Source organism: Rousettus aegyptiacus, unplaced genomic scaffold (assembly GCF_014176215.1).
Source record: "Rousettus aegyptiacus isolate mRouAeg1 unplaced genomic scaffold, mRouAeg1.p scaffold_m13_p_12, whole genome shotgun sequence".
Taxonomy (NCBI): Eukaryota; Metazoa; Chordata; class Mammalia; order Chiroptera; family Pteropodidae; genus Rousettus; species Rousettus aegyptiacus.
In genome coordinates, this window is record NW_023416287.1 from 53759336 (window position 1) to 53778679 (window position 19344).

Here is a 19344-nt window from a genome sequence, read left to right on the forward strand (position 1 = left end):
AAGAGACTGGGAGCAGAGGAGCATGGGGGCAGAGGCACAGAAACATGGGAGAGTGCCTGCAAGAGACTCCACAAGTCTATGTGCACTGTGTTTTCATTGTCTACAATTTCAGTTGGTGGTTCCTCTTTGTTGTAACACTGTTTCAAATAGTTTTAAATTTCCACATAGATAGAATTTTGTTCCCTTAATTTTTTATTAATTTCTATTATATTGCATTGTGATCAAAGAATGCTGTCTTAGCTCTTTACTATTTAGACATTGCTGAGGTTTCTCTTTGTGGCTTAATGGTTTCTGTAAATGTTCACGGACAACTGAAAGAAAAGTTATTCTCTTTTTAGGACATATGGTTTGATATATTAATCAAATCTACCATATTAATTAATTACTAAGATTTCCATAATTTACTTATTTTTTATTTACTTTATCTCTGATAGACTGAGAACCAGAAAAGTTAAGTAATTTTACTAAATTCTCAATAGTAAATGGTAAAGTTCTTTAGAAAATGGCAGAGCTGGAATAAGGCAGTTTGACTTCAGAACTTCACTCTTAACTATTATACCTTGCTGACTTTCATGGGTGTTTATAAGACTTTTCTCCATGTGGTATCACTTGGGTGTCAAAACATTCAGTAGGAGAAAAAGAGATATCCCAGGAAAACAACTTGAATGAATAAAAGGATTATGGAGTGACATCAGAAGCACGGTGGAGTGAGAGAAATCCCCAGAATTCTCCCCTTGAAACAGCAATAAGCTGAACATCTATAATTCAACAAAAAGCACCCAAACTGCACACCGGCACGTCTGAGCATGGGATCTGCGCATAAGAGCTACCACAGGTCAGAACACTGGGTGTCAGGCGGTGGACTGAGAGAAACGAAAAAGCTGCGTCTTGCAGCCAGAGCTCCCTGTAAGAGGGAGAGGGGAGGAGGTGTGGCAAGTTCCCTGAACAGCTCTGCCTAGAAGAGCTGTGAGCTCCTCATGGCCAATGGCAGTGTCCATCATCAGGGCAGAAGGGAGAGAAACAAAGATGACAGGAAGGTGGGGACAGCAGAGAAACAACAGTTGATTTTTACTGCACCTGGTAGCAAAACTGAGGCTGAGCAGCATCACCCATCCCCAATGCAGACAGCCCCTCCTGACATACCCTCTGAGAACGAACACCACAGAACACCAGGGAAATCAAAGGAAACACTACCAAAACTATTGCTAACACTGTCAGAAACTGAAACTAAGATTAGCGAGCGTGATTAAACATCTATATATATAAAAAAAGATATTATTAAGACTTTATATAAAGCAGAGATCCAAGCGGTTTAGATGTCACATACTGGACACCAAAAGAAAAATACCTTTTTTTCCAACAGGCTAGGAACCATTATATAATAAATCTTTTGGGAAAAAAAGCAGAATATACTTACATTAATGCCCAGGCTGAGAAATAGTCCATTAAACACCATGAACAACCAAGGGGACAAGGCATCTCCGAAAGAAAGAGAAAAATCTCCAGAAAATAAGCTTACAGACATAGAAATATGCAACTTAAATGGCAGAGAAATCAGGATGGCACTTCTGAAAAAACTCAGTAAATTCTAAAACGAATTATGTCAACAATTTCAGGAATTAAAAAACAACTGGATGAGCAGAATGAGTTTGAGATTGAAACCCTCAAATAGTACCAAATAGAGCTTCTGAAGATAAAGAACACACTGAAAGAGGTGAAAAGTGAAATAACAAGCTAGGGAAATAGAGTCGACCAAATGGAGGAAAGGATTAGTGATATTAAGGACAGAAATCTAAAAATAAATCAGTATGAAGAATAGAGAAATCTAAGAATGAAAATTAATGTAAGAGAAATGCAAGAACTAGCCGATACCATCAGGAGAAGAAACATAAGAATAAAGGTCATTCTCAAAGAAGAGGAAAAGGAACAGGGATTAGAAAGCATTTTCAGACAAATAGTTGAGGAGAGTTTCCCAAATCTAAGGAATGAGCTGGAACTTGGAACTCAAGAAGTCAACAGAACACCCAATTACCTCAACCCAAAAAAAGCCTTCCCCAAGACACATTATACTAAAATTATCAAAAATCAACAATAAAGATAGAATTCTCAGAGCAGCCAGGAACAAGAAAACGGTAATTTATAAAGCAAAAGCCATTAGATTATTGCCAGACTTCTCAGCACAAACCTTTCAAGCCAGAAAGAAGTGGAATCACATATTCAAACTATTAAGTGAAAGGAACTACCAGCCAAGAATAACGTTTCCAGCTAATATCTCCTTTAGATGTGAAGGAAAAATAAAGACCTTTCTGGACATACAAAAATTGATGGAATGCTCCACTACGAGGCCTGCATTACAGGAAATACTGTAAGGGGTCAGCTCTCCTAAAGCAAACAAACAGAAAAGAAACACAATTAGGAGTAAGATGACTAATAGGCTGATAGAAGCAGAGGAGTCCAATCCTTATTAGGAACAGGGCATTATATACTTAAAAATAAGAGGCGATTTGCTATAGCAAGATAGTAATAAACGTTCAGCATACATAGAAACAAATTGAGAGAACAATGACTGAAAAGGGGAGGATTCAAAGGTCCAGATTCATAAAGGGGAATGGAGATAAGTCATGCAAAGAAAAGGAACAACTGTATATATAAAATTATCCTTTATATATTCATGATGGTGACCGTATGCCACAGATTCAGAACTGAAGTATATAACATAAAACGAGAAGAACCAGAGGGGAAACCCACAAAAAAACAAAACAAAACAAAACAAAACAAAATAAAGGAAACAGAAACACAAGGATAAGGAAGCAATAGAAACACCAAGCTACCAGAAAGCAAAAGATGAAATGGCTATAAGAAGGTCTCATATTTCAATAATCACCCTAAATGTAAATGCACTGAACTCACCAATAAAAAGGCACGGAGTTGCAGAATGGATCAAAAGACAAAACCCAACCATATGCCACCTCCAGGAGGCACATCTCAGCTCCAAAGACAAATATAGACTCAAAGGGAAAGGGTGGAAAATGACATTTCAAGCAAATGGCATTCAGAGAAAAGTGGGAGTAGTGGTACTAATATCAGACAAAATAGACTTCAAAATAAAAAAAATAAAGAAAGATACTGAGGGACACTTCATGATGATAAAGGGACGCATGCACCAAGAAGACATAACACTTATTAATATTATGCTCCCAATCAGGGAGCCAAGATATGTAAAGCAATTACTAACAGAACTTAAGGGAGAAACAGACCAAAACACTATCGTAGTAGGAGACCTAAATACCCCACTCTCAGATATGGACGGATCATCCAAACAGAAAATCAATAAGGAAATAACATCTTTAAATGACACATTAGAACCACTGGACATAATTGACATTTACAGAGCCTTCCATCCCAAAATGGCTGCTTATATATTCTTCTCCAGCGCGCATGGAACATCCTCAGGGATTGACCACATACTGGGACGCAGAGATAGCCCCAACGAATATAAGAGGGTTGAAATCATAGCAACCATATTCTCTGATCATAATGCTTTGAAACTAGAGATCAACTGTAAAAAAAGAAGAAAGAACCACAAATCCATGGAGATTAAACAACATACTACTGAAGAATAACTGGGTCAGGGAAGAAATAAAAAGAGAGATCAAGAGATACATAGAAAAAAGTGATTATGATTGTACAACATATCAAAATTTTGGGACAAGGCAAAAGTGGTCATAAGAGGAAAGTTCGTATCATCACAGGCCCATTTCCAAAAACAAGAACGAGCCCAAAGAAACAACCGAATGCTTCGTCTTAAAAAACTAGAAAAGGAAGAACAAATGAAGCCTAAAGCCAGCAGAAGGAAAGAGATCCTCAACATTAGAGCAGAAATTAATGAAATTGAAAACAAAACAAAACAAAAAAATAGAAAAAGTAAATGCAACAAAGCACTGGTTCTTTGAGAAGGCTAATAAAATTGACAAACTCCTGACTAGACTCACTAAAGAAAAGAGAGAAGGGACACAAATAAACAAAATCAGGGATGAAAGAGGAAAAATTATGACTGACATCACAGAAATACAAAGGATCATACAAGAATACTATGAAAAACTATATAACACCAAATTTAATAATCTAGAAGAAATGAACCAGTACTCAGAAAAATATAACCTTCCTAGACTGACTCAAAAAGAACTGGAGAATCTAAATAGACTGATCAGAGTCATGGAAATTGAAACAATCATCAAAAACCTACCAAGAAGTAAAAGTCCAGGACCAGATGGCTTCACCAGTGAATTCAACCAAACATTCAAAGAAGACTTAATACCTATACTCAAGGCACAGCTGTGTATGAGGGTTCCTATTCAATATAACATTGGAGGTCCTAGCAAGTGCAATCAGCCAAGGGAAAGATATAAAAGGCATCCAAATAGGAAATGAAGAAATCAAACTATCACTATTTGCAGATGACATGATTCTCTATATAAAAAACCCTAAAGACTCTATAAGAACACTACTAGAAACAACAAGCAAATACAGTAAAGTTTGTGGATATGTAATCAGTGTTCAAAAGCCCATAGCTTTCCTATACTCTAATAATGAAGTGTCAGAAAAGAAAGTAGAAAAAATGATTCCTTTTGCAATTGCAACAAAAAATATATACGTAGGAATAAATCTAATGAAACATGTGAATGACCTATATAATGAAAACTATAAGACCCTATTAAAAGAAATGCAGAGTAATGGAAAAATATTCTGTGTTTTTGGATTGGAAGAATCAACATAGTTCAGATGGCCATATTACCTAAAGCATTATACAGATTTAATGCAATCCCCATCAAAATCTCATAGCATTGTTAAAGAATTGGAACAATAGAAACATCAGTTTTATATGGAAGCACAAAAGACCCTGAATTTCCAAAGACATCCTGAGACAAAAGACCAAGGCTGGAGGCATCACTCTGCCTAACTTCAAATTATACTAGAAAGCAACAGTAATCACAATGGCATGGTTTGGCAGCAAAACAGACACATGGACCAGTGGAACAGAAAGAAGTAAGAGTATAGAAGTAAACCCATATTTATATGGGCAAAAAATTTTTTATAAAAAAGTCAAAAACGTACAGCGGAGAAAGGAAAGCCTCTTCAATAAATGGTGCTGCAAAAACTGGCATCTAAATTGGAAACGAGGAAGTCGAACTATCGCTATTTGCAGATGATACGATTCTCTATATAGAAAACCCCAAAGACTCCACAAAAACACTACTAGAAACAATGGGCAAATACAGTAAAGTTTCTGGATACAAAATCAACGTTCAAAAATCCATAGCTTTCTATACTCTAATAATTAAGTGTCAGAAAAGGAAGTAGAAAAAAATGATTCCTTATGCAATTGCAGCAAAAAGAATAAAATACCTAGGAAGAAATTTAATGAAAGATGTGAAGGACCTATATGAAAACTACAACACCCTATTAAAAGAAATCGAAGAAGATACAAAGAAATGGAAAGATATTCTGTGTTCTTGGATTGGAAGAATCAACATAATTCAAATGGCCATATTACCATCAGCATTTTTTAAAGAAATAGATCAAAAATCCATCAGACTTTTATGGAAGTACAAAGGGCCCTGAACTGCCAAAGCAATCCTGAGAAAAAAGTACAAGGCTGGAGACATCAGTCTGCTCGACTTCAAATTATACTACAAAGCAACAGTAATCAAAATGGCATAGTATTGGCAGCAAAACAGACACATGGACCAGTGAAATAGAATTGAGAGTCCAGAAGTAAACCTATATTTACATAGGCAAATAATTTTTGACAAAAAAGCCAAAAACATTCAGTGGAGAAAGGAAAGCCTCTTCAATAAACAGTGCTGGGAAAACTGGAAAGTACCTACAAAAGAATAACACTAGACTGTTGTCTATCACCACACACTAAAATTAACTCAAAATGGATTAAGGACCTGAATATAAGAACTGAAACAATAAAATGCATAAAATAAAACAAAGAAACTAAACTGAAGGACCTTGGTCTTAAAGAGGATTTTTCTAAGTTGACCTCAAAAGCAAGGGAAGTAAAAGGTAAAATAAATGAATGGGACTCCATGCAACTAAAAAGCTTCTGCTCAGTGAAAGAAATAGTCAGCAAGATAAAGAGACAACCATCTGAATAGGAAAATATATTTGCAAGGAACACCTCTGATAAGGGCCTAATATCCAAAATATACAAGGAATTCATACAACTCAATAACAGCAGCAGCAACAACAACAACAACAAATGATCCAATCAAAAAATGGGCAGAGGACCTGAACAGATACTTCTCTACAAAGGACATACAAAACAAATGTCCAACAAATATTTGAAAAGATGCTCAACATCACTAGTTATTAGGGAAATACAAATCAAAACCACAACGAGATACCATCTTACACCTGTTAGAATAGGTATAATGCATAGGACAAGTAATAACAAATGTTGGAGAGGATGAGGAGAAAAAGGAACCCTCATACACTGCTGGTGGGAATGCAAATTGGTACAGCCACTATGGAAAATAGTATGGAGATTCCTCAAAAAACTAAGAATTTATCTACCATATGATCTAGCAATCCCTCTACTGGGTATTTACCCCAGAGATTTGAAAACCCATATCCAAAAAATATTTACATACTGATGTTGATAGCAGCGTTATTCACAGTGGCTAGGACATGGAAGCAACCGAGGTATCCTATGATGGATGATTGGCTAAAGAAACTGTGGTACATATAAACAATGGAATAATACTCAGCCATAAGGAGAGATGAAATACTGCTATTTGTAACCATATGGATGGACCTTGAGATAACCATGCTAAGCGAAATAAGCTATACTTAAAATATTGAAAATCACATGATATCACTTATATTTGGGATATAAATGTAAAAGCAACAAATGAACAGGACAAACAGAGACACATGGACATTGACTAGTGGTTATCAGAGGGTGGGAGTGGGGAGGAGGGTGAAATAGGTGGGGTAAAGGGGATCAAATATATGGTAGCTGAAGAAAACTGGACTTTGGGTGGTAAAGACACAATAGAATATACAGATTTCAAATTATAATGTACACTTGAAAATTATATAATTGTATTAACATGTTACCCCAATAAATTTAGTAAAAAAAAACTATAGAAGAGAATAAAAATAAATATTTAAACTGATTTCTGTAGAAGAAATAGGCAATGTTCTTAAAGAGCTACATCCACAGAAAGTAGCACACACAGGTGGGAATTCTATTAAACTTTAAAAGCATGCAACTCTAATGCTAATACTAAAACTATTTCCGGAGAAATTTTTAAAAGGAGGAAATGTCTAGCTTTTTTCTCTGATGTGATACAATATTGATACCAAAACCTGACAAAATATACATCAGACCACCACTCTCACTTATGAACATAAATGTAAAAGTATAATCTTAAATGAAATATTAACACAGAGAATATGGTAGCATATAAAAAAACTAAGAAAAAAAGAAATAAATACATTATGACCAAGCGGGACGTATTCTAGGAATGCAAGGATGTTTATTTGTTTGGAAACCAATCACATGAAAATATTAGGTGAAAAATAATAGATTAAATTTCACAGATGCTTTAAAAAATTTGAAAAATTTGACAATCATTACTAAGAAAAAAGCTTAATAAAATAAGGAAAAAATTGGTACTTTCTTAGATGATATATCTAATTCAGCACAAAAGCTGGTATAATTAGTGGGAAAACACATCAAACATTCTCCTTTAAAATTAGAAACAAGACAAAGATAACCACTCTCACAAATATTTAATATTGTGTTTGATTTGCTGACCAATACAATTAGACAAAAGAAGAAAATTGGGACTTTGTAAGTAAAACTATTAGTATTTGCAGGCATCATGACTATATAACTGGAAAACTCAAGTGACTCAACAACAACAAAAATGAATAATAAACAACTCATAAAATAGTGTCAAGTTATATAAATATGTATAAATTAATATCTTTCTTATGCAGAAACCACAACCAGATGATAAAGAATCTCCATAATGTAATTTATAAATCATGTAATCTCGGTCCTTCTAGAAGTAGAAGCCACGATGGGATTAAACGTGCAAGATTTTTATTAAGGGGAAAGGCTATGTGAAAGGAAATAGAGAGGGAGTCAAGGAAGGCTGAGATAGCTGTCAGACCCCAAAGTTATGAAGAGGGAGGGAAAGAAGGTTGGATGGATAGTGTGAGCTTTGGACAAGCTGTCAGGGTTCTTGAGCCAAAGTCAATACTCTCCCTGTAGCAGGAGTTCTATAAAGCTACCCTTACAACTTCTACCATTTACCCCTTGTGTGACACAAGTCTACTTCTCACACAGGTTTAGGGATTAACTCCTCTGTGGTTCTCATGCATATTTCTTCCTGAGGGAATGAAAGAATAAGGTTAGTGGGAAGAACAGCAGTCTCTGATATAGTGGTTGATCTCAGAGCCATAGTACTCACCCTCTCTCTCCTCCACTGTCCATTTGAAGTTCTCCTTGTCCTCAACTATTACCTGGGCTTACCTGGTGCTGTGATTCAAGCTTTCACACACAAAGGACCTGAATACATGATAGTCATTTCCTTCTCAGTTTGGGGTTGCTGCACCCCAAAACTGAACCATCCATTCATGATTACAATGGGGTAGGGGCATACTAAGTGATGCCAAAGTGGATCACCTGGCTCTGCTACCACTTTGTAGAAGCATCTCTAGCTGCTCCTGTTGAGCCAGGTCATTTGTCCCTCTCATAATGGTGGCTCCTTTACTCTCCTGCTGCTCCTTGAGCTAAGGTGTCCAAAGTGTCCTGGTTGCAGTTGTAATTGATAGTGCAATGAGACTATATCTGTGTCCCTTGGCAAGAATGTGCCCACAATGGGAACAGGATGTCTAACCTTGCAGAGTTGGGGAGTGGAAAGCATAAAAATCTTCAATGGGTCACAGGGAGTGATGACAAGTGGAGGAACACTTGTTTCTAACCCTCGAATTCCACTTCCACACAGCCTTCCTTTCGGGGACACACCTCCACACAGAGATCTCTGATTTAATAAATATGTTAGGTCTTAAAGGAGGGGCTCTATCTCTTCGGAGTGTTTCCTCTAAGTTGGTATTTCAGTTGCACATTTAGAAGGCACTCTAGAAAGCCTCTGGGTATTCCTGTACATGACATGACAAGTAGATTCTATGGTCATGAGTTCATGTCAACATTTCTTTCGCTGATTAGTAGTTATCTGTTTGGAATTCCATGCCTCTGGATCGAGCATTCCATAAGCCCCAGATAGTGGTGCTGGTTGAGGCTCTCTACAGGCAGGAAAGACAAACCCTTACCCAGAATAGGTGTCTATCCCTGAGAGAGTAGAGCACTGGACCTTCCAGGATGGACAGGGCCTCATATAGTCAATTTGCCACCCACTGGTCAGCTGGTCTCCTCCAAGGATAGTGCTGTATCAGGGACTCAGTGTTGGTCTCTGTTGATGACAAGATTGACATTCACAGGTAGCAGTAAATAGATCAATCTTGGGAACTGGAAGTCCCTACTATTGGGCCTACACAGAGCTTCCATCTCTGACAGCATGGCTATTCCCCTCAGGTGCCCACCACATCAGTTCTGTCTAACTTCAATTGGCCAAGTGATTTTTGTCAATGCCTCTTCTGTACTAGATGTTTTCCAGTGGGTGTTACAAAGATCTTCACACTTGGTACCCACTCACATATGTTCATTTATGGCTCCACCCTAGATAACTTGGTGCCCTGCCTTCTAGGCCTTGGCCAGACAGCCAAGCCATTGTCACTGTGTTTGAATCTGTATATATTCTCATCTCAGCCCACTCCTCCTTCTACATGAGGTGGACGACCAGGTGCATCACTCCAAGTTCTGCCCAGTAGGAAAATCTTCCATTGGCGGTCTTCCAGAGCTACCTCTGAATGTGGCTGCAATGCATCTAATGAGTATTTTCCCTTAGGACTCCACATATAAACAGACTCATCTATAAGTAAACCTTGGGATTTTTCCTCGTTTTTCAGCTGGTTATGTGGTAACCTTTATGTCTACAGGTGAAAACAGGCAGGAGCACTGGTGCAACTGGTGGTGACATGAGGGCCTTAACTGCCTGGTTGGGCAGCTTCTTTGTGCCCAAATTGATCCTACATGTACCATTTCCATCTTATGATGGGCTGTTATTGGGCCTGTCTGACTTTATGACTTGGTGGGTCACAATGGGAAGCTCCATATGCAGTCACTTAATGTCCCATGGTCAAGTGTCTGTCTCTACCAAGGCCCTATAACAGGTCAAGATGTTTCTCAAAGGGTATGTGCTACTTTGCATTGATGATATGAGTTTACCCTTGAACCACAGAGAACTGCCACTTGATTCTCACTGGAACTTACATAAGCTCCGTAGTATATCTTTTCTAACGCCATAGGATCTGCAGTATTGTATGTCTCTTGAAGCAGGGCCAATTGCACCATTGCCTGGACCTGCTATTCCTGGCCTCACTTAAGCCTCTCAGGTCACTTAATATATGAGGTGGAAAAAAATTCCCATGTGTGGAATGTGTTGTCTCCATAACTCAAAGAAATCTACCAGGTTTTTGGTATTTCTTTCATGATGGGGAATGCCTGATGAAGCAGTTGTCTTTGCTTTGGAAGTGATATGCTGGCATGTTCCTAACAATCAGACTCCTAAAAACTTCACTGGAGTGGTAGGTCTTGAATCATTTTAGGGATTACCAATACCACCAGCATCCTAGGTAGCTTTTAGCCATCTTGTCCAATCAAGGTGTCATTGATGTATTGGATCAGTATGCTATCCAGGTGGCCCAGATATATTATGATAGAAGGCAAGGGAGTTAATGTAGCCTGTGACAACACTGTAAATGACTATTAATGAATACTGTTGTCTATTTCACAATAATGCACTTTTCTGATCTTCTTTTCTAATTGGCATGGTAAAGAATATAATCACCAAACCAATGACTGCATACTACATACTTGAGGGCTTATTAATGTGCTCTAGCAATGATACCACATCTGGAATAGTAGATGGGATAGAGGCTACTACTGGGTTAAGTCTTTGGTAGTCCCCAGTCATTCTCTAGCATCCATCCTGTTTCTAAAAGAACCAGACTGGTGAGTTAAATGAAGATATAATGAGGCTCACCACCTCTGAATCCTTTAGGCCTTATATGGTAGCAGTAATCTCTGCCATCCTCCCTGGTATGTCATTTTTATTTACTATACTGGTCAAGCAGGCAGTTTCAGAAGTTTTCATATGGCTTTCCTCACTGTAATTGCTCTTATTCTGCATATCAGGGACCCAATGTAGAGTATATGTCAAATCCCAAGTATATCAGTTTCAACTATGTATCTGAGGATTGAGGAAATGATCTTTGGGTTGGTCCACAGACCTAACGGATATGCTGTTAGCCAGATCTTCACCAGGATTCTATCGGTTACTTAGTCCTTATAGTTTCCACTCTAATAAAGGGGCTGTAGTGGTGCTTTTTGTCATTGTCAACTCAGAGCCTGTGTCAAATAATCCTAAAATTGTCTAGTTAGTCTCCTTTCCACAGTGTACAATTGCTCAAGTGACTGCAGGTCTCTTTGAAGAGCTAGGGGATTCATCACAGTGTGCACTGCCCAAGGTCCTTGCTAGGTCCTTCCTTCTAGATACTCAACTACTTCATCAGTCACCTGGGAACTGAGCAAAGGATTTTGTAAGGATGACCACTGTTAGGTTTATGATTGCACATTCTTGCTATTTGTTGATTATAGAATTAAAAGCACCTGTGTTCAACTTCTCTGTTAACCTAAAACTGCTCTACAAATAGTCCATTATAAAACAACAAAAAAAGATAAAAAAATCCCTTACCCTTGTTGGATGAGTGTAATGTTCAAATTTCTTTGGACTATACTATGACAGAGGGTGGGAGAGTTAACATAATTGTCTTTCTTTTTTGCTTATAAGGACAGCATCTCTCATCTCTATTAACTATTCCCATGACTTCTTCAGATTGACCCCTTTGACTGTTCTGCCCTTGCCCATCACTGTGAGCAGCCTTCTGGCTTTTGTTACTTCAGAGCTCCATCATCCCCACAGATGTTCACAAGCTCAGCTCTGTGCCTATCTCTAACCACAGTCATCTCGGCCTGTGGAGGAGCCACCACTGAACTTCCTAGTGATACTGCTGCCCTCTCCTAAGGGCAGTCTTCTTGGCCTTAATGCATGCAGTGTCCTCAGGATCCTCCTTTGGAACACTGGGGGGGCTTTTCTGGCTTTTTATTATGTATCCCAATATGCTCTCTTCCCTCAGCCTTTTTGTTCCTTCCTCTTACTCTCTGCCTAGGTAACTCAGACATTTCCACTTTGCTGAGAGTTAGCCATCATTTTATCCAGCTTCATAAGGGTCATGCAATAGTGAGTTTATCCCATCCTTTGGGGGTCCTTTCCATGGTGTTATATCCTTTATTCTAAAAATGTGTTCCTAAACCAATGCATTCTTGCTTATTGAGCCTATGTTCTGGTCTGCATGATCAAGCACTTGTATAGTGTTGCATTGGAACTGGAGTTATCACTATGAATACATGGTTTTTAATATATCCACACAGAATTATAAATATAGTTGTAGGTATGTTTATGAATATTTATATTTTCTAGCTCTGTCCATGGAGAGGGAATGAAAGTATTGGCACTTTAGAAGCAATGAACCCACATAGTATTCAGATTTTGGTTTCTAAATCTTATTGTCCACTGAAAGTGACCAGTCATCCTTGAAAAACCTGATGATTCCAGAAATGGAGCAAGGAAAGTACAGAATGGACCTAGAACATCTTGTTCTGCCAGAAAGCAAGGAAATGCTCAAAGAAGGATGGATAAATGTCAAAAAGGATACAGGAGCCAGCCTGAAGGAGCTTCTTCTCATCAAATCTGGGGCTATTTAAACATCAAAATAAGTAATAATAGTTATAGATTACAACCCATTGATTAAAAAGAACCCATTGGTTCATGCTCACAGAACTAGTGGAAAAGGTAGAGTTCTTCCTTACAATAGAATGTCAACTGACTAATGTAGAGGAAATGAATAACAGAATTAGAAATTTCAAAATTTCTTTTTGGCACATAAAATTACCATAACTAGAAATTTAAAATATCATTTAATGTACAGCATGGTGGTTATAGTTAATAATACTGTATTGTATATTTGAAAGTTGCTGAAAATAAATGTTTGTAATTATGTGTGGTGATGGATGTTATCTAGACTTATTGCAATTTATTTTTTAATATATACACTTGAAATTTATATAATGGTATATGTAAATTATATCAATAAAAACCACTTTACACGACCGTCATAGTAAAAATTTATTCAAGACATATTAAAATTATTATGAGAAAGCTTGATAATAAATATACTTACAAAGTTATCCTCCTTACTTCTTAATTACAAAGGTAAAAATAGTAACTTAGAATACTTATATTTTCTAAGCCTTATCTAAATACTTCGAATGATAGAACTACTTCCAAATTGTCATTAAAGTATTTGGTGGTTAAACAACCCTGCTTGCCAGAAAATTTTATCTTATATTGGGCTAAAATCTGCCTCCATGTAACTTCCAAAACCAGGTGCTACCTACAAAATTAAGTGATTAAAGTTAATATTAATGAGACCAATAAATATCATGCACCTTTTGATGCAATGTGCTAAAAAATAATGTAACATCACTTCTTTGGTGTCCAGCAAATAATGCATACTCTAGTCAAAAAACATTAAGCCAAATTAAGGGAGGGACAGTCTAAAAATTACTAAATTCTTCAAAAATGCTAAGGCTGTGAAAGTTAAAGACAGAATGAGGAACTGTTCTGACATAAAGGAAATCAAAGAGATATGACAATTAAAGAAATGTGTACTCTTGGAATGGATCCTGGGCCAGAAAAAAAAAAATCTTAATAAAGTACATTATTGGTACAATTTGCAATATTTGAATAAGTTCTGTAGATTAGATACTAACATACCAATATTAATTTCCTGATTTTGATAATTGTCTTATGTGAGGTTGTCATTGTTTTTAGGAAATATACACTGAAATATTTAGAGGTAAAGGGGTATCATGTCTGCAATTTACTCACAAGTGAGTCAACATAAATGAATAAATAAATAAATAAATAGGGCAAGGGGAGAGAATGGTAAATAAATTTAGTGAAATACTAGCTAGGGAATTTGTGTGAAGATCATTTTTATTAGTCTTACAACTTTTTAAAGACAAATTATTTCAAAATTAAAAATGAAAGAAAAAGTCTACATAGAAAAGGCTTAAAGCAGTGACATTGAAAACAAGATAAAAAAACAAAGATTAAAACAATTAGGAAAAGGTTGATTTAATCAAACATAGGCTCAAACATAAGATAAATAGATAATTGACATCCCTAAATGGAACTGCAAACTATAACAACCCAACTATTCTATGACAAAAATGGATCTTGAAGAAGTTAATGGAAGCAGATTTAAGATAAAACATTCTGGCAAGCAAGATTGTTCAACCATCAAACACTTTGAAGTAATGATAATTTAAAAGTTCTATCATTCAAAGCATTTAAACAAGGATTAGGTAACCACATACAAAAATGCAAAGGGAGGTATTCCTCATTGGGAGGTTGAACTGTATGATATCTAAAGTCTTTTCTAACTCTAGGATTCTTAGAATTTGTAACTAAAATAATATCTACCTCAATAGTGGTAGCTCTGAAGACAAAAGCATGTCCATAGGAATTCAGAAAACTTGTGGAGTGAGGTAAAAAATGTTAAGTGAAAAGTGCTCTGTTAAGTACACTGATCATTTTTGTCTGTTAAACATGTTACAACTTGTGCTTGGGTTATCACTTTGAACTTAGTATAATTTTTCTGTCATTCCTAAACTATTAAATAGTATTACGATATGGATAATACTTGACTAAAGGTGATATCTTTTAAAGTAGTGCATCTCATATTTTAAAGGACATATGAACAACTTGGAGACCTTTCGAAATGCAGATTTGAATTCTGATTCAGTAGTCAAAACTATAAAACTTCTAGAATAAAACATAGGTGAAAATCATAATGATGCTGGCAAAGATTTCTTGAGCTTGGCAAAGTTTCCTTAAATACTATACAAAATGCAGAAAGCATAAAAAACAATAAATTTGGCTTTATCAAAATTTAAAACTTCTGCACCTCAAAAGACACTATGAAGAAAATGAAAAGTCGAGTCACTGGGAGAAAATATTTACAAAATATGTATCTAAGTACTTATATCTAGAATATATAAAAACTCTTGCCAATCAGTAATAAGAAAACAATCTGGGAAAAATATAGGCAAATATTTGAAGAGACATTTCACTATGAAGATATATGGCTGACAAGCACGTGAAAAGATAAACGTTTAACACCACTGGTCATTAGGAAATGCAAATTAGTATCACATTGAGATAGAACCACATACCCTTAGGATGGCTAAAAGTAAAAAGACTGACCATACCAAGAGTGGGTAATTAGAACTCTTACATACTGCAGATAGGAACATGTGGTACAACCACTTTAGAAAACATTTTCTAAGTTTCATAAAAGTTAAATATATACCTATTCTATATCAATTCCTGGGTGTTTATGCAAGAGAAAAAAAAGCATATGTCCATACAACACTTGTACATGAATGTTCATAATGACTTTATTTGTAATACCCAAAACTATAAACATCTTAAATGTCCATCAACAGGTAAATTGGTAAACTCAATATATTCATATAACGGGACACTACCCAGCAATAACAAGGAACAAATTACTGATATACAGTGCAATATGGATCTCAAAATATTTTGATATAAGCCATGAAGGTATACATACTGTATGATTCTATTTAAATGCAAACTAATCTATAGTAACAGAAAAATCAGTGCTTGCCTAGAGGTGCATGTAGGGCTTTAGGTAGGGGCAAGACACAGAATTGCAGAGCCATGAAAAAACTTACTGGTGATGAATATATTCACTAGTTTGTGATGATTTTATGAACGTATATATACATTTATGTACATATATATATATAAACCTACAAAAAAACTTAAATATGTACAATTAGTCAATAAACTATAAGAAGTACAGATTCTGATTCAGTATATTTGGGGTGGGGCTAAGAGTATATTAATGGGGTTTCAGGTGATGCCACTGCTGTTCCCATGATGTTTTCAGTGGCAAAGTTCTGAGTTGTATTTTTTTGTCACTTACATGTCATTCGAGTATGCAGTCAACACATATGGCTGTACAACACTGGATAGTGCTGACAGAATATTTCAATCACTGAAGAAAGTTCTATTAGATGTCTGCAGTCAAGATTCTTAAATACATTGGTAACTATTAATCTTGTCCTGTTATTTATCTCCCACTTATGATCCATCTTTGTTCATTCCACTTTTTCAGGCTGAATGTTCTCCCTTCAAAAAGCTTTACTAGAATTCCATTTTGGGTTTTAATAGTATATTGCCTAGATTTCATTTTATCATGTTATTCATTATGAGTTGCATTAGATTTGAAATAAAGTTCGAAGAATAGAAAGTTCTACTGAAGGCAGATGTTAATTCAGTTTTAAGGAGGAGTTTCCTAACAACTTAGACCTGTCTTGCCATTCAGCACATTTCATATTTCATGGTTCTTGTGACTGTACTCAACAGGGTACCGTCTGAATTAAGTTCCTGTGTGGCTTCCACCACTAAGAGGTGTGATCTGAGGCAAACCAGAACTTCTCTAGAAATGAATTCATTTCTAAAAAAGAGGTTGAATTAGATTATTTTATTATTTCTTTTGGCTCTCACGTTCCATATTCTTTTGCTTATTTCAGAGTACAGATGGCAAGAAGCCTGAAAGAACTTTAGCTTCTTGGTCCAGATTCATAAAGAAAGCTTTTTAGTTGAATAGTAGTACCAACCTTTGTATGGTATATACCAGGGATTGGCAAACTTTTTGTAAAGGACAGGATAGTAGACATTATTGACTTTGTGGGTCATATGGTCTCTGTCACATATACTAAATTCTACCATCGTAGTGCGAAAGCAGTCATAGTTGATATGTCAATGAATGGGTATGACTGGACTTGGACCATAGTTAGTTTGTTGACTTGGTTTAGATCAAAATATCTTTCTAACCATCTGATGTTAGGCAGAGAAATCAGAGAAAAGACACTTTACTGATAACATTTTTGGTATATAATTGGTCCTTCACATCTAAGGTTAGCGAACCAACAAATTATCATAATTTCAGGTTATACATACTTTAAGTTAATGAACTAGATTTATAAAAGCTATAAAAATATTTTACAGGCATGAGAAAATGTGGTCATGATACTTCATTGTAAGGAGGGTACAGGATATGTTAGAGATTTTTCTAACCTACAAAGAACATTTCAAAATTTACACTGTTAATAAAATTCTTGCTTAGATAATATTTTATCTTCATTCATCAGCAGACTTAATTAGAGCCGCTTTCTTCTTATACTTATCTCCAATCTCTCTAATATTTTCCAAGAGATCTTCAGATATGTGTTCTTCATACTCTCTATCAACTTTAGCAATCTGCTCCTCAAGATGTTTCTAGTGGAAGAAATTAGCAATTGTTAATGTAAACACATTAATATCTTTAAAGTGTTTAATTGTGAAATTTACAGACATTTGTAAAAAAAGGAATAAAAGGAACATTCTTGTGTCACTGTGTAGGCCCCTTTTGTGCCCTTTCCTAATCATATCCCCTTTTCAATCTCCAAAGACAACCACTCTCTTGAATGGTGCTTTTCTTTATACTTTACTACACACACGCACATACATACTCCACCTCTAAATAATATAGTAGTTTAGTGGTACCTGGTTCTAACCTTCATATTTATTGAATGACTTTACATGTAATGTTCCATGATTTATTTTTTTCACATGGTAAGATTCATTCATGTTAATGCATATAGCTACAGTTTATTCATATACTGCTACAGAGTATTTTATTGAATAATATCATTTACTTATACATTTTACTGTTAATGAATTTTTGTTTGTTCCAAGGCATGGTAGAGGCTGAATAGCAGCCTCTCTAAAGATGTCCATGTCCTAATCTCCAGAACCTATAAATATGTGTTATCTTTCCCAGCAAAAGAAACTTTACAAGTATGATTATGTTGAGGATTTTGAGAAAAGATTATTCTGCATTATCCTGGTAGGTCCAGCATAATTACAAGGGTCCTTGTGAGAGGGAATGTGTGACAGCTGGAGAGAGAAGATCTAAGGACAGAAGAGAGAACAGAGAGGATAAAAGATGTTGTGCTATTGGCTTTGAAGATGGAGGAAGAGGCCACAAGCTAAGTGCTCTAGGTGGCCTCTAGAAGGACTGCAGCCCAGAGGCCCCATTTTAGACTTTTGATCACCAGAAATATAAGAAAATAAATTTGTCTTGCTTTAAGACATTAAATTGGTGATAATTTGTTATGGTACCAATAGGAAACTAATACAACAAGTTATTTGGTTTTTACCATTTCGAATATTACATCATAACAAATTACAACAAACTAGGTGGCTTAAAACAACACAAATTGATTCTCTCACAGTTCTGGAGACTACAAGTCTGAAATCTAGATGTTGGCAGGGCTATGCTCTCTTTGAAGTCTCTAGGGAAGAATCCTTCCTTGTTTCTTCCAGCTTCTAGTGATTCTTGATAATCCTTGGCCTCTTCCCAGCTGCTACCAGTTCCCAGCTATCCTTGGCATTCCTTTTTTGTAGCCGAGTCACTCTATTTCTGCCTCCTTCTTCACATGGCCTTTTTATAAGGATACTAGTCACTAGATTTAGGGTCTACCTGAATCTAGTATGACCTCATCTTAACTAATTACATCCACAAAGTCCTGTTTCCAAATTAGCTTAATTTATGAAATTTCAGAAAGACATGTATTTTGGGGTGAATACTATTTAACCCAGTACAGTACTTTAGCAGACAGTGTAAAAAGTTAATTAAATACCTAGAGTGGAACTGCATAGGTTTATTAGCGATCACCAAATTTTTCTCTAAAATTGTCATATTGATTTATAACCCCAGCAGTACATATGAGAACTCTCAGTCCTCCACATACTTGTTGGCATTTAGTATTATCAAAACTTTAATTTTTTGCCAATTTTTTGAGGATGAGAAATGGCATATCTTTTCATATGTTTATTGCCATATTAGCTCTTTGTGAAATTCCCATTCAAGTCTTTTGTCCACCTTCTGTACTTTTCAGAGGTTGTTATATATCTGAATCCTTTACCAGTTGTTTTTAAA

At 36.0% G+C, this 19344-nt stretch overlaps 1 protein-coding gene across 1 annotated transcript in view; it reads right to left on the reverse strand.

Moving 5' to 3' along the window:
- Positions 1-15702: 15702 nt before the first annotated feature.
- NDC80 (NDC80 kinetochore complex component) overlaps positions 15703-19344 on the reverse strand; it is a 37995-nt gene continuing 34353 nt past the window's right edge. Inside the window, exon 17 of the mRNA XM_016156871.2 lies at positions 15703-17639. Coding sequence (XP_016012357.1) covers positions 17502-17639 — 138 coding nt within the window. The 3' untranslated portion in view covers positions 15703-17501. The remainder of the gene's footprint in view (positions 17640-19344) is intronic.